This window comes from Furipterus horrens, unplaced genomic scaffold (assembly GCF_987537825.1).
Source record: "Furipterus horrens unplaced genomic scaffold, mFurHor1.1.pri manual_scaffold_2, whole genome shotgun sequence".
Lineage (NCBI taxonomy): Eukaryota > Metazoa > Chordata > Mammalia > Chiroptera > Furipteridae > Furipterus > Furipterus horrens.
The window spans coordinates 61696533-61712342 of NW_028327172.1; the positions used below are offsets into that span (position 1 = coordinate 61696533).

At 36.4% G+C, this 15810-nt stretch overlaps 1 protein-coding gene across 3 annotated transcripts in view; it reads left to right on the top strand.

The window, feature by feature from the left end:
• The window catches only part of DLG2 (discs large MAGUK scaffold protein 2), a 725256-nt gene that overhangs the window by 238957 nt on the left and 470489 nt on the right, over positions 1–15810 (top strand). For all 3 annotated transcript variants that reach the window (XM_090265790.1, XM_090265791.1, XM_090265792.1), the window contains exons 7-8: positions 1680–1824; positions 4051–4189. In XM_090265790.1, coding sequence (XP_090121916.1) covers positions 1680–1824; positions 4051–4189 — 284 coding nt within the window. The remainder of the gene's footprint in view (positions 1–1679; positions 1825–4050; positions 4190–15810) is intronic.

The following is a 15810-nucleotide window of genomic DNA, read 5'->3' on the forward strand; positions in this document are numbered from 1 at the left end:
TATTAATAGCTACCTCATAGGTATTTATGAAGTTTGATTGTGTTAATATCTGTAAAATAGTTTAGAATAATGCCTGACATGTAATACAGACTATATAAGTGTCTACTATGAGAATCATTCTTGTTGTTTATTGCTATATCTCTAATACATAGAACAGTGGCATATAATTGGTATTTAATAAACATTTGATCAATTAATTAATAAATACTAGACCCTGGAAAGACAAAAGAGTTTCAGAGAATGTTTCTTGTCTAGAGAAAATATATAGGAACATATAGAGAGGCTTGCAGCTTAGCAGAGAGCTCACAATCAGTATCCATAATCCTCAGGCAGGTTCAGTTCCCTGCAGTTCCAGGGTCCCTAACTTGGGCTACACCACCAAACTGGCACATGGAAATTATATAATAACATGAGGCCAAAAAAAAAAAAAAGAAAGAAAGAAAGAAAGGCATTTTCTGCTAATGTGCTAGTTAAATAGTACAGAGACAATATAGGGATTTAATATTGGCACGTTTATTTTAATTCTACATTATTTCAGCAGAAACTAAGGAATTGTGTCATAATAAAATAGTAGCCAAATAAGAATAACCTAGATATTTAAATACTTCCTAAATATTTTAAAACCATTTAAGAAAAGTGCTGCTGAGATCAACTGCAGTGCCACATCATTGAGTGATCATTGCACTTATGATCCAGGTTTTCCATCCAATAAAGGAGGAGGAGCTCCTGTTAAAACTGATGACAATAGGATACCCTTGAACTTGTTCACCTGCAAAGCTCTAGGTCCCAACATTAGCACTCTTTTCTTAGAAAAGTGACTCATGTTAAATGGGACATTTTTATGGAAATGATTTTTAAAGTGAAAAAAGCCAAGTTTGGTGAAGCTATGGGAAAATAGGGGCTTTCCTACAGATGGTATAAGAGTAAGCTAGTTCATGTTTCCAGAAAACACTTTAGAGTGTGTATCAGTAGCCTTGTAATATGTAGTCATGCAGTTTGGTCTAGCAATTCTACTTGTATAATTTATTCTGAAGGAGTCATCAAAGTTAAACACAAATATAGAAAAGGTTTGCTGCAACATTACTTATAGTAGAAAAATTAGAAACAAATTAAGCATGCTTCAGTGTGAGATTAAATTACTATGTTATAGCCATGCAAGATAATGCTCTGTAGAAAACAAAAGTCATGTTGTTGAAGTACATTCAAGATATGGACAAATGTTCATCTAGATTTAAGGAGCAGATTCCAAAACAATGTGTATAATGTGGTCAGAATTGTGTAAAGAAATATATCCAACTAGGGAGATAATGAATAATTTTTATTTTTAATAGTTCAATGAATATGTAGTACTTTTGTAATCACAAAACAATAGCATAATAAAAAAGACATTTGACCACTGCTTTGCTTTTTCCACAGAATATTCTGCTTGCCATTATAATGTATTCCTTCATCACAGAAAAAGGCAGAAGCAGCCTTGTTTTTTAGGAACAATTTGTACCATATCTGCTTTGACCAATGCCATTAATCCATCTGTTCTGTCAAAGTTTGATATAGATACTGAATTGTAATCATTGCAATTTAATCTTTAAATAAGGTCATAATCTATATATCTTCTTGCTTGAGTATTTCTCTTCACCTGAATAGATTTGACTCTAATATTGAATTTTTTCAACTTTCAGGTAAACAACTACAGTTTAGAAGAAGTAACACATGAAGAGGCAGTAGCAATATTGAAGAATACATCAGATGTAGTTTACCTAAAAGTTGGCAAACCCACCACCATTTATATGACTGATCCTTATGGTCCACCTGATATTACTCACTGTAAGTACCACACTTAGTGTCATCTTCGAACAGCATGCCAGGATTGTGAAATTGGAATTCTACAAAACTTGGCAAAGTCCTGTGCTTGCACCTTCACATTCGTTAACCCCATAGAAATATTTCAGAGAGATCTTGTGCTTTACTTCCTGGCTACCTTACAGGGCTCTAATTAGTGTTTGGAAGGTGAGACACCCTGATGATATGGCAGGTCCACCACTATGGAAAGGTTTAATATGGTATGTTGTAGACAGTGTGATTATAATAACACAGGGGTAACATATTTTTAAGGGCTATTTCTTAAGCCCCTGAAGCATAATAGCTCTCATGCCATAATATTTTCTCTTTCTAGTTCAAATCTATATAGTAGCAGATTGGAAAAGAGAGGCTGGCAAAATAGACCCAAGATAATACTACGCTTCTTCCTGGGAAAGGATCTTATATATGAATGGTGAAATTATGGTCTTTAATCATCATCATCATAGCTTTTACCTTTACCTGAATTTGTTATATTGATAGGGAAGACAAAGAGAATCATGAGTCACTATGGCAGTAGAAATGGGCTGGAGGTGGGGGTTTCCAGGGCAACAACTAACTATGAGATTTTGAGCTGCCCATGTTTTCTCCTCTTCTTAATAGGTCAAGAATCTTATCCAAGGTATTATCTTTGGAGACTGGATTTAGAAGCAATTCTTTTTTTGATTGAGTTTAAGGAACAGTTTTGTTGATATCAGTAAGTTTTCTCATTCTGAGATTTTGAGGAGCCAATTGTAAGGTTGGGGACTCAATATCTTCAGGACCTTCCATTAATTAGTACTATGGTCTTGAGGAAGTCATTTAACCTCTCTTAGATGTAGATGCTTCTTTTGAGAGAAGTTTAAAGGTCAAATAATTTTGTTATCTACCCATTACATTAGCTATTGCTTTTCTTAATGGTGATTCTAAAAGGACTTACCCAAAAATAGATCCTTTTTTCAAGCAGGCAGTACACTGAGATCAATCTTACCTTAAGATATGAAAGAGCTTGAACTTCAAAGTTTTTCACTCTGGATGAATTTAGAAAAATCAGCCTTGAGACTCTGTGAGCCACTTCATTAAGGGGATATGAGCTCAATGTCAAAGAGAGAGAAAAAAAAACAAAATTTGCTATTCAAATGAAGAAATATGTATTGAGAACTTTAATATGTGTAAAACACCTTGTAAGGTAATAAGTGGGATACAAAGGAGATATAACCATGGCTTTCATTGTAAGGAAAGCTAATTCTGATATATAAATAGCAGCAGCATGTGGCAAAATAAAGGGATGTATATGCAAGGAAAGAGGTAAAAATATATATCCTTTAAGCACAAAGGGGGAATATCACCTGTCTCTGGAAAACCAAAAAATATTTATGCAGAAGGTGGCATTTGAATTTTATCCTGAAGAATGGATGAGATTCCAATACCAGAGATGGGATAAGAGGCAGAAATTGTTGTAATTAATACAGTGGGACAAAGGTACAGATGTTGAAAAGAAACACCTTTGTTTGAGGATAGGACATGTATAAGGGAGATTTGAAATGGGCCAGTCTTGTAAGATAGGTGAAATGGAGAGTTACTATTCAATACTATCATGGCAATGAAGGGCATTTAAGCTAGAAAAAATAATGATCAGAGCCAGAATTCTCAATGTATACAATGGAGACAGAGAGGGGCAGGAGACCCAGTTAGGAGGGGTTTTTAGTTTCCCAAAAGGGAGATGAGTTAGGGTGGAGGAATAAAAAAGAAAGGCCAGAGTTCTCTACCTTTCTGGGATGTGAGTACAGCATATTTTGAGATTAAAGTCTATACAACAATTTGTTTCTAGGAGCCTTCTACTTTTGAGGATTGGATATTAATATGTAAAAAGAATGTGAGCTCTGTAATTAGCAAGTTAACATTTTTATTTCAATATAAAATTAATCATTGTTCTGAAAAACATGTGTGATGAATCTCTTTTCCAATTCTTCCCTTCACCTAAGTATACTAACTAACCGGGCTTATAGATGTAACTGCTATTCCATCTTTTCAATCCTAAAGGTCACTATGTGCTTGTACATATTAAATGCAAAGAAACAGCAACCTCCCCCCTTGTAGAGGATAAGAAAATCCTTAGCATGTAGCAAAGCCTTTCTATTTTTAACAAAACTACAGCAGGACACATTGAATAACCTACATAACAGGTTTTCTTTTCTTTTTTTCACCTCATAGCTTATTCTCCACCAATGGAAAACCATCTACTTTCTGGCAACAATGGCACTTTAGAATATAAAACCTCCCTGCCACCCATCTCTCCAGGAAGGTACTCACCAATTCCAAAGCACATGCTTATCGAAGACGATTACACCAGGTCAGATTGCTCGTTGGTTAATTGGGTTTGTGATCATTACGAGGAAGAAATTGCATTTGCCTAATATGTCAGCCATTGCTTTGGGGCTAACTGAAACTTCTGAGTGCCATTCAACTTCTTATATTCTTGTTTCCAGTGGAAATGTGCAAATATTCGTAAACGTGTGTCATTGTTGTCTGTTAGTAAGCAAAACCACAAACTCTTTGTGGAGAAATAGTAATATATGCTTATTCGTCACTCTGCAATTTTTTAAGACTTTCAATATCCGATTCTACTTGAGCTTTAAAACCATACTGTAGGCTAGGTATTATTACTTGAGGAGAGAAGGTGGTGCTGAGGTTTGAAAAAAAGGAAGTAGCAACCATTATTGAATATCTGGTGAATGGAAGAGTCAGAACTGAAACTCTTGTTTTTTTGTCTCTAAATTCCACTTCTTGCCTCCAATGGCCAACCACAACTTAGTGGAAATGGGAAGTCAATCAATCTTCCCTCTAGGGCAATAACTACAGGTAGAAAGGAAAGGAGTGAAATTAACTGCAAGTGACTTGAATTTAATAAATTCTGTTAGTCCCGGAGGGGGAACAAGACAGGCTTTTAGAACAGAGCACAGAATCACATTGCTAATCCCAAAAAATAAAACCATATTTAGCCAGCATGCCTCTGTAAAAGTCAAGTCTGACAATTCCCAGAGAAGACCAATCTTTAATCATTTCTATTAAAGATTTAATAAATATTAGATAATTAGTAAATTAATAAAGAATTGGTGGACAAAGACTAAGAAATGTATACTTTTTCTCTTAAATCTTTACATAGTTTTGTTTCAAAGTAATCTATGCTCATTGTATTGGGTGAAATAATACAATGGTGTTCAAGAAACAAAACTGTCCCTTCAAACTCCCTCTGGGGCAACTACTCTTGAGGTTTCCAATGTGACATCCTGGCATGAACTGTTAATACTTTCTCCATGTCTGTACAAACCCGTAAAATATATACTCAGGTATAAGTGGGGCTCAACATTGTTTTTATAAAATAAGTTCATATTTAACACATTGTTCTTAGTGAACAATACTTTTTCCCAAAATGAGATTACATATAGATATGTACACTTTTTTCTGGATGTGTTTGTGTGTAAAAATAGTAGAGATGAACCCTTTTGATTTTATATCCTGTCTATTTAAAGAAGGCATCTGTCAGCCTTCCAAAAAGCAGAGATTTCCTGCATTTAAGTTTCCTCCCTGACACCCATGCATGCTTTGGTTTTTTCATCTCTTGCTATTTATTTTTAAATGATTAAGCATTTTCCATTTATCTTGCAATTTCAGGTTTGCTGAAGTAGTTTGTTACATCTCTAGCCACATAATAGAATGTTGAGATGCTGTCAATATGTATCTGTGGTGTAAATCAAATATAAATTTATCCTTATAATGAAATATTTAATCTCTATGTTCTTAATTTGAAATGAGAGCTGCAGCAATGATAATCCTCATGGCTGTCTAAAGAATTTTGAAAATATAGGCACCTTTATTCCCCAGAGTAATCATCTATTTTTTCTCATCCTATCTCTAATATTTAATATGATTTTAATTTGAAATATTTTATCTTACTAGGCCCCTTAGAAATTTAACATTATTAAACCACATTCATAATCCACACCCTTTGTGAGCTATTTTGCATACACTAGCCTTTTAATCCTCCCTAAAACAGAGGAAGTGGGGGGGCTCTCACCCCATTTTAGATATACAGTAATTGAAACTCAAAGGTGTTAAGGAACTTGCTTATGATCACACAGCTTTTAAGTAAAAAAACTGGGTACCCAACCTGCTTTAAAATCCTAGCTAGAAAGAAACAGTTTAACTTTCTGCTCATTTTTAAAATGAATGACAACTCATATAAAACTCTGCTCATTGGAGAAATATGTGGCTAGAAAGGGACCCAAGACTTTTGGTAAACTCCGAAGACAAATGTATCAGGGTTGAGACCTACTTCTACTATCAGCTACCTGTGTGACAGCGGGCAAATCATCCAACCATTGTAAGCCTCAGTTTCTTCATCAGTATAATGGAAATAGTAATCACATCACCTCAACGGGTTGTTGTAATAATTAAATGACACAGTGCATGCAAACAACTTCCAAAGAGTGTCTCACAATGACTATTAAATAAATGTTCTCTATTTACTATAGCTATATGTACTCTAATTCTTAATCCACCCAAGGTGTCACATGTAATATTTTACATGGTGCCCCAGGAAGAGAGGTCATTTCTTCCTACAATGATATGCTTCAGTATCTTCTTGCGCCACCCCCGCCCTTGATCTCTGGCAAGACAACTCACTTATAACTGCGAAACTCTGCTGAATGGCTGGAGCCCAGCAAACTTGTGAAGTAAATTCTATCAGTACACACACACCTCTGCTACCCTCTCTCTACTGCTCCGTCCTATCCCGGATGCTCTGTGCTGTAGGTACGCCATGGGCCTGAGAGGTGTTTTCTCAGAGGCAAATTCACGCTTCATTCACAAATACTTATTAAATATTTCCTATTAGGTGGTGATGAATATACTAAGAATGCAAAATTGAATGAGAAATAAGTCTGTAAGAACTATCACATTGGGACAAAAATATATTTAAACCAGTGGATTCCCCCAATGCCTGTTACCTGAAAATGCAGACCCCCCCTCCATGAAGTTTCCATAAAATTTAATCTATTAATTTTTTTAATCCTGAGATTTTATATTTTGTTTTCAAATGCCATTTCTTGTGTGGTGGTTTATTATAGCCTTACTTAGAAAATTAAAAGTTGGCAACTTTACATTAGTTCTCACTTTTTTAATGAAAAAAGTCTGTAAAATCCCAACATGTGGGAATGTCTAACAGAAACAAACAAAACTAGATCAGTTCTTTGAAGTGCTCTCATGTTGTCCTTGCAGAGTTCCATAGAAGGCACTTAGTAAATATTTATAAGTCAATTTGAGTTTTACTCAAATATCACAAGAACAGTCTATGGCATCAGAGAAAGTTTTTAATGAGGAGGTAAGTCTGGAGTTTGAGCTTAAAAAAAAGTGCAAGCATTCATCAGAAAGTCAAGAGATCAGGAAGGGCATTTGTGGTAGGGGATAGCCCATGCATACTTAAGGAAGAATGTGAAATAGCCCTGACTGGTGTGATTCACTGGATTGAGTACCAGCCTGTGAACCAAAGGGTCATCGGTTCGATTCCCAGTCAGGACACATACCTGGATTGTAGGCCAGGTCCCCAGTTGGGGGCGTGTGAGAGACAACCACACATTGATGTTCCTCTACCTCTCTTTCTCCCCCGGCCCTGCCCCTCTCTCTAAAAATAAATAAACAAAATCTTTTTTTAAAAAAAGAATGTGAAATAAAATAAAATGAAAACCACTATTACAGTTTGAAATGTAAGACTCATAAAAAGAAATAGTACCTTCCTTTAAGTTATCTTTATATACCTATCCTTTCTCTCAACCTAGTTGTAATATTAAAAATACATAGGGTAGTAAAAACAAAAAGATTACTACTGTGCACTATTAACACTAAGTGATTTAATGTATGTTGTTGCCTCTATATTATTTATATGATATTCTTCCTGATTTTTTACAGAGGACAAAAATGAATTTAAGTCATTACTTCATATCATACAGCAAACAAATAGCAGTATCAAAATTTGAACTCCGGTCAGTCTGTCTTCAAATGCCTTGTCTCCATATACCTAGCCCATCTCATGCAGTCTCTTTCCAGAGAGAAATGTTGGATAAAGAGGACTGGGTTTATATCAGGAGACTGGGTTCTAATCCTGATCCTTCTACCTACTATCTAGATGACCCTGACTGACTTATTGAACCTCTCGGAGTCTTGATTTTCTCATCTATAAATCTAGATCAAGGGTCTTTAATTTTCTGATGGAATTATGAAGTTTCCATGTGACAATATGTGTGAGAGTTGTCATCTTTGTGAAAGTTGCCATCTTTAGATGACTACAAATTATTATTCAATAGTAAAATTACTGAAGTGTTATAGTATCTCATATTTGAGGCCTAGTTTATATTTTCATAAAATAATAACTAAAGGCAATGAATCTTTAATGATGGCACTTAGATTGATAGGGGAGCATTTCTTTGAAAATGGGACCTTCAATAACCATATCAAGTTGGCAGCCTTTTATTCCATATGTTCTTAATATCTTACAATGTTGTAAAAAAATTTCTCTATTTTCTTGATTCATATTCACTTTTGTTGGGAAATATCATAAGAATTTCTTTTTAATTTTGATTGAAATGATTTAGCTGCACTTTTTATATAAATCTCTTTATTACTGTTTAAGGAAATGTATACATGAGTAAACCAGGAAATTTTGTTTTTTCCATAGATTTATGAAAGGGAGCATAAACAAAAAAGCCTTGGGTAAAAATTATTTTAGCAGAAAGTCATTTGAATCCCCTGTAAATCAAAGTGATGTAAATACTCTGGTCTTTGATTTTGGGAAAAGAAAGCTATTGCAGTGATGCTGAGATGGTGTTTTGGCACAAATAATTACAGACTATCATCATTGAAAGGGCCAGGGATGAATATAGAGTCTAATCTTCCTCCATGTGGTGGGTAGGAAGCACAAGGCCTAGCATGATTTGTTAGCTATCCTAAATCTCATAACTTGTAAAAGGTAGAATGAGATTTAGACTCCATGTCTTCAGATACCCAGCTTAGCACTCTTTCTATTCCTCTAAGTTAATCACTTTTGGGGGAGGGGGGGTGCAGAGAGGAGTAAAAAGGTAACAATTATAAAAAGGTACAATCAATCAATCAGTGGTCTTCTATGAGCAGTGCCCACTTTATACAGTACCTACTATGGATTCCACTTCTACTGAGCCATCTTCCCTAGTCACCCAGAAGAGATGGAGGCCACACACTTTCACCATCTGGCTAAATATTCTCAGGATATATAAATAAATCATCAGTACAAAATGACACCAAGAAAGTTAGGGATGCAAAGTACAACTTCTGTTTCAAGATATGAGGACAATTTCCTAAGTTATGAATATTGTGAATGTCATTATGAAAGCCAGGGTCCTAAACTGTGGCTGTGATTGATTTATTTCCCAGTGATGGAAACCAAGTTAACCTGGCCTTGGACTTAGTATACCCTGGTGTCTTCCTGACTCAGTCCATGTAATGTCCCCTCACATAATTTGGTTAATCAAAAAGCAAAAGCTAAGCCTTGGCTGCTGTGGCTCAGTGATTGAGTGTCGGCCTGCGAACCAAGTGTCGCTGGTTCGATACCCAGTCAGGGCACATGATTAGGTTGCATGTCAGGTCCCCAGTTGGGGGTGTGTAAGAGGCAACTACACAGTGATGTTTCTCTCCCTCTCTTTCTCCTTTCCCCTCTCTCTAAAAATAAATAAATAAGTAAACCAACAAACAAATAAGTAGATAAATTTTTTTTTAAAGCAAAAGCTAAATAAAGTTTCAAGAAACTTTCTTGAGATTTCTTGTCTCCAGAAACTTTCAAGGACCACTTTAAATTGTGACTTCAATATTCACCAATATGACTTTCTTTATTTACTAAATAGATAAAAACTATCAGACTAGAATCTACCTGCACTTCATTCTCCCAAATTATAGAACACTAGTTTACTAGATTTAGTACCTAAAATGTTGTTTTTCTCTTTGTTTCTCTCTCTTATTCATGCGCTCATTCAATGAATATTCGGTTTAGATGCTGTGTCAAGCACAGCAATTAGCAACAAAATTACAATGGTGAACAAATCAGAGAAGATTTTACAAATCAAGTAGTTTACATTCTAGTGTACTGAGTAAGAGCTGAATAGATAAATGAGTTAAGTTCAGGTAGTGATAAGTGCTACAAAGAAAATAAAAAGATAACTGTGCTAGTGATTGGAGAAAAGAGAAGAATATTAAGTAGGATAACCAGAGAATTCCTCTCAGAGGACATAGCATATGAACTGAGACAAGAATTTAAAAAAAAACAAAAACAAAAAATGTAGTGATATAAAGATCAGAGAAAGACATTCCAGGAAGAGAAAAAGGCAAGGCCAAAGTCACTGAGGCAGGAATAAGTTTAGTGTGTTTCTGGAACATAAGAAAGTCCAGCTTGGCTGAAAAGAAATGAGCTGATTGAAGGGGGATGGCAGAAACTTAGGTTAGAGAGGGAGTCAGGAGCCAGACAACGTAGGCCTGTGTAGATAACGATGAAAAAGTGTAGGTTGTTTTTTTTTTTAAGTGCACTGAGAATCCATTATAAAATACTAACCAAGAAAATGAAATAATCTGATTTATGCTTTAAAAGAAAAACCTCTGACTCCTGTGTGGAGTAGAAGGGCCTTTGAAGAAAGAGAAGAGATGATGGCAGATGAGGCGAGAGGAGGGGAGCAGTGGAAGAGAAGAAGAGTAGAGGAACCCGAGCTACACTTCAGAGCTAGATTCAGCAGTCAGTGTTCTATAGGAGGGTCTGGCCTGCTTCAGTCACTCTAATTTACTACTGACCATTGTATGCCTTTATCACCTATGGAATAATCCTTCAGGAACAGAATAAGTGTTTGCCACAGTTACTGATTATTTTACTTTGGTGTTTACCTTTGTGGGTTAGAACTGGTTAGAGATTAGACCACCCACGTTTCTCAAATATTCCTACCACATGCCCTGAGGCCTTGAAAAATGTGCTTGTTCTCCTTGGGATCTGAGCTAGAACATGAAGCTTTCTGTCTAAGCATGAAACAAAAAATCTTGTATTTTTTCCTAAAAGCTTGAGAAGTATCTCTGTTTGCTTTAATGTGAAAATATTTTTATTAAATATAGACTTATTTTTATACAAAATCTTCAAGTGAAGTTGACATACCAGATAGGTTTTTGCTGGGGATACTCAGTCCCTGTCAAGTACCACAAACCCCAAGGTGCATATGAGTGCCCAAGTCGGAGAAACATTGAGCTGAAAGTACACGAACTTGTCAGTTTTTAATTCTGTGTTAGGGAAACGATCCCTTAATTATGAGTCCATGTTTAGGTCTCTATTAGGGACAGAGTCCCAAAGGATTGGATAACACCTTCCATCAGATTAAAGTCCAGGCATGTTCTAGTCTCTCTTTTTTTTTTTACTTATATTTAATGACTTTAAACCATTTCTGGGTGAACTGAAAGTTCCATCTTCTGACACAGGACAAAAAATCATTTCTTACATGCCTTTAACCAAGTATAGTAGAAAAGAACTGGGTGTGCCCTACACAGCAACTGACCCTGCTTTAGAATTAGGATCCATCCATATAGCAGAGTGATTAGGTATGTGGGCCCTGAGCCACCTTAACCATTTCCTAGCTGTTTGAACTTGGATAACTTATGTAACTGCCCTTTGCCTCAGTTTTCTCATTTATGGAAGGAGAATAAAACTTTTGACCTCTTAGTTTCATTGTGACAATAAACTAAGTTAATACATGTGAAATGCTTGGGAAAAAGTAAGTACTCAATAAATGTTAGCTATTATTAATACAATTTAGAACAAGGATTTAAGATGAACTACTACACAAATGATATCATTTCTTGGTAAATATCTTCCGTAGAATGAAAATGTAGCCAACGATGTTACACAGCAGCCCGCCAACGATGTTACACAGCAGCCCAAAAGCAATCTTCAGACCTTTTTTTCAACTTATTTGTATTACAGGGCATACTAGAACATTTTGTTACAGAAAGTCACTGTAGTCATAATGCTTTATTAAAGATCTTTATTTTATGACTACAACAAACATGTAGTACCATGTGCATTGACAATCTAATATAGGATTCAGTGGAACACAATACGATAAAAACCAGTCTTTCAGTCTGGCCTCTGGAGCTAAATACAATCATCCTCTGGATAGGTTTTGTTTTTGTTTGTTTGTTTGTTTTTTATGCCCTATTTTATTTAATCATAGTAGCTCTCAACAACCAATACCATGTAGCTTTCCGCTTTTAAAAAAGTGTGCAAAACAAACAAATCAAATGTTCATCAGCAATGTCTCTGAGGTATCTGTTTTGCTCAGTGCTACATGCCTGCCTTCTCCAGTGTAGAGTCTGGCATTCATTATAATGCCTCTTTTGAGGTAAAGTGTAGTAATGAGAAGGGGCAAACAGGCAAAATTAGTGAGACAGATGGAGGATAAACCATTAAATGGAAGCTTCAAGGGGAGTTTTCCCTTTATTGATTGTAGCTGCACACAGCCATTTAGGTTAACTCACATAAATTCTGAGGCATGACAAATAAAGCTATCCTGTTAGAAACAGACAGTGTGTATGCTAATGGAGAAGTTGACAAATCTTAATTAAAGGCAGATATCCAAATAAGTATCAGAAAACATGTTAAGCTACTGTTTGCTGTCAGGGAAACGAATTTAATGTTAGGAGGGAAAAAACAGTAATGGAGACTTTAGAACTGTCTTTTATAGATATTTATCATTTCCTAGGCACCTAATAAATTAGCCAGACATAAACACACAACACTAGGCCTTATAATTTTATGGAAGACAGTTATTGCACATCTATAACTATTGTTGTTTAATTAATGCTGCATTACATTTTAATAGAATGAGTTCATCCTTAGTCTTCAGGGCTGGTTGAAAAAGAAAAAAGATAAGTGGTGGGCAATGGAGAATGTTGGAGGGACCACTGTAGAATCAATTAACTATTAACTGATCCATGTCCCCTTACATTGCAAGTAACGACTATCACCAACACAATGTGCATCTTATTTGTTTTTTCTTTTAATTTTCAAACTTCCTTCCTTTTATTTTTTTAACTTTTATTTTTATTCTTATTTCTTAAATTTATTTGTTGTTTTTCTATTATAATTGTCCCACTTTTCTCCCCATTGCTCCTCCCAAACCCAGCCCACCCCTTCTCCCAGAGTCAATCCCCACCTCGTTGTACATGTCCATGGGTTATTTATACTAGTTCCTGTACTAAACACTTCTCCTACTTACTCTCCTCCACTCCCTCCCCATCCCCCCTGGTAACTGTTAGTCTGTTCCTTGTTTACATGCCTCTGGTTCAATTTTGCTCATTTGTTTGTGTTGTTCATTAGTTTCTGTATTAGGTGAGATCATATGGTATTTGTTTTTCATTACCTGGCTTATTTCACTAAGCATAATTCTCTCCAGTTCCATCCATGTAGTCACAAATGGTAGGAATTCCTTCTTTCTTTCTGCTGCATAGTATTCCATTGTGTAAATGTACCACAGTTTTTTGATCCACTTGTCTACAGATGGGAACTTAGGCTGTTTCTAGCAATTAGCTATTGTAAACAGTGCTGCTATGAACATAGGAGTGCAAGGTTCTTTTGAACTGGTGTTTCAGGATTCTTCGGGTATAATCCTAGCAGTGGAATCACTGGTTCAAAAGGCAGTTCTATTTTTAGTTTTTGAGGAAACTCCATACTGTTTTCCATAGTGGCTGCACCAGTCTGCATTCCCACCAACAGTGCAGTAGGGTTCCCGTTTCTCCACATCCTCGCCAGCACTTGTTGTTTGTTGATTTGTTGATGATGGCCATTCTGACTGGTGTGAGGTGGTATCTCATTGTGGTTTTTATTTGCATCTCTCTGATGGCTAGTGATGTTAACCATTTTTTCATATGCCCATGGACCCTCTGTATATCCTCTTCGGAGAAGAAGTGTTTATTCATGTCCTTTGCCCATTTTTTAATCAGGTTGTCTGTCTTCTTGGTGTTGAGTCTTATAAGTTCTTTATATATTTTGGAGATCAGTTCCCTGTCTGTGATATCATTGGCAAATATGTTTCCCATATGATTGGTTCCCTTTTCATCTTGCTGATGTTTTCTTTTGCTGAGCAGAAACTCTTTAGTTTGATGTAGTCCCATTTGTTTATTCTTTCCCTTATTTCCATTCCCTTGGGAGATGCATTGGTGAAAATATTGCTACATGGGATATCTGAAATTTTTCTGCCTGTATTTTCCTCTAGAACTTTTATGGTGTCATGCCTTACATTTAAGTCTTTGATCCATCTTGAGTGTATTCTGGTGTGTGGTGTAAGTTGGTGGTCTAGTTTCATTTTTTTGCATGTCCCTGTCCAGTTCTCCCAGCACCATTTGTTGAAGAGGCTCTTCTCACTCCACTTTATGTTCCTTCCCCATTTGTCAAATATTAGTTGACCATATAGACCTAGGTTTATTTCTGGGCTCTCTATTCTGTTCCATTAATTTATATGTCTGTTCTTGCATCTTATTTCTGATCTTTATCTGCTTGATATTAAATCAGGGTGTATATTATGACTCAAGATAATTAGAAATGGCCTCATTTTCTATCTGTTTATTTTACATCAACATGTCAATAAACTAATAGTAGACAGAAGACAGATGATTCCTAATTGCCCACATGTAGATGTATAATTTGAAAATCATTCATGACACCACTGTCATCCCTTAGTGGCTTCCTGCCATCCCCTATATCATTAGCTGCTGTGAGTGAGATTACCATATTAATATTAAAAATCACCTTAACAAAATATTTGGAAATTGTAGGACATAATCATTATTTTCCAAAGACTTATATTCTTATATATTATAGATTTGTAATTACACAAGTTTTGGGCTGCATTATTATTATTATTTTTCTTCTAGGTGATTTGTTTAATCTAAAAAATGAAACAAGCTATATCTGAGTAGAAAGCATTTTAAAAGTATTTCCTTCATATACTTCCCCAGGCAACCTTTTCAATATTTATCTCTATAACTATTCCTTAGTCTTTTTATTATCTTATGCCCCTCTTTAATTGCTTTTTTCCAATAAGTGCTATCATATTGTATTATTTTCCCTAATTTTAAAATAATATATATTTTTACAAGATGGAGGCTTAGACGGACGCGCTAGGTCTCCCTCTACAACTAGAGAGGAATACAACTACTTCAAAACAAAGGATAACTAGAAATTCTAGAAAACAAAACTACACGGAAGCCCAACATATGAAGTTATAAACCAGCGGCGCCCTTTGGGCAGGTAAGAGCGAAAGGGGGCGGCGCTGTTTGCGGTCGCACCTGGGACAGCGGCGGGGAGAGCAATCCTGGCTGCAGTCGAACCCCCGGCAGCTCGCGACCCCAATGCTGGGGAAAGCAGCCACCACATCGCCTTGAACAGTGAGGCCCAGGGGGGCGGGAGGACGGATCCCGGTCTCCTAGCGGAATAACTGTGTGAATCCATCTTGGACCCCCGCCCCCAAAGAAAGCGCCACAGGGCTGCGAAATAGGTCGCGGACAGGCACCGGTCGCTGGATTGTGACGACAAAGCACCACGGCACAGCAAGAAAGGTTGCCGAATGGCGCCGGTCGCTGGGTCATTACGAGTACACAGGCACTGCCCCCTACAGCCGGCCCAAGAAAACAAAATGCATCTGTCAAAATGAGGCAGACAACTATAGAAATCCTGGTGACACAGCTCACCAGGCAACAGATGGAGAACCTGACAGATGAACAGATAAGAAACCTGTCAGATGCTCAGTTCTGGGCCATTGTTATCAGGTGGCTTACAGAATTCACAAAAGATCTGGAAAAAGATGAGAAAGAAGCGAAAAACACTCATAACGAAAGGAACAAAACCACATACGAGACAGATGG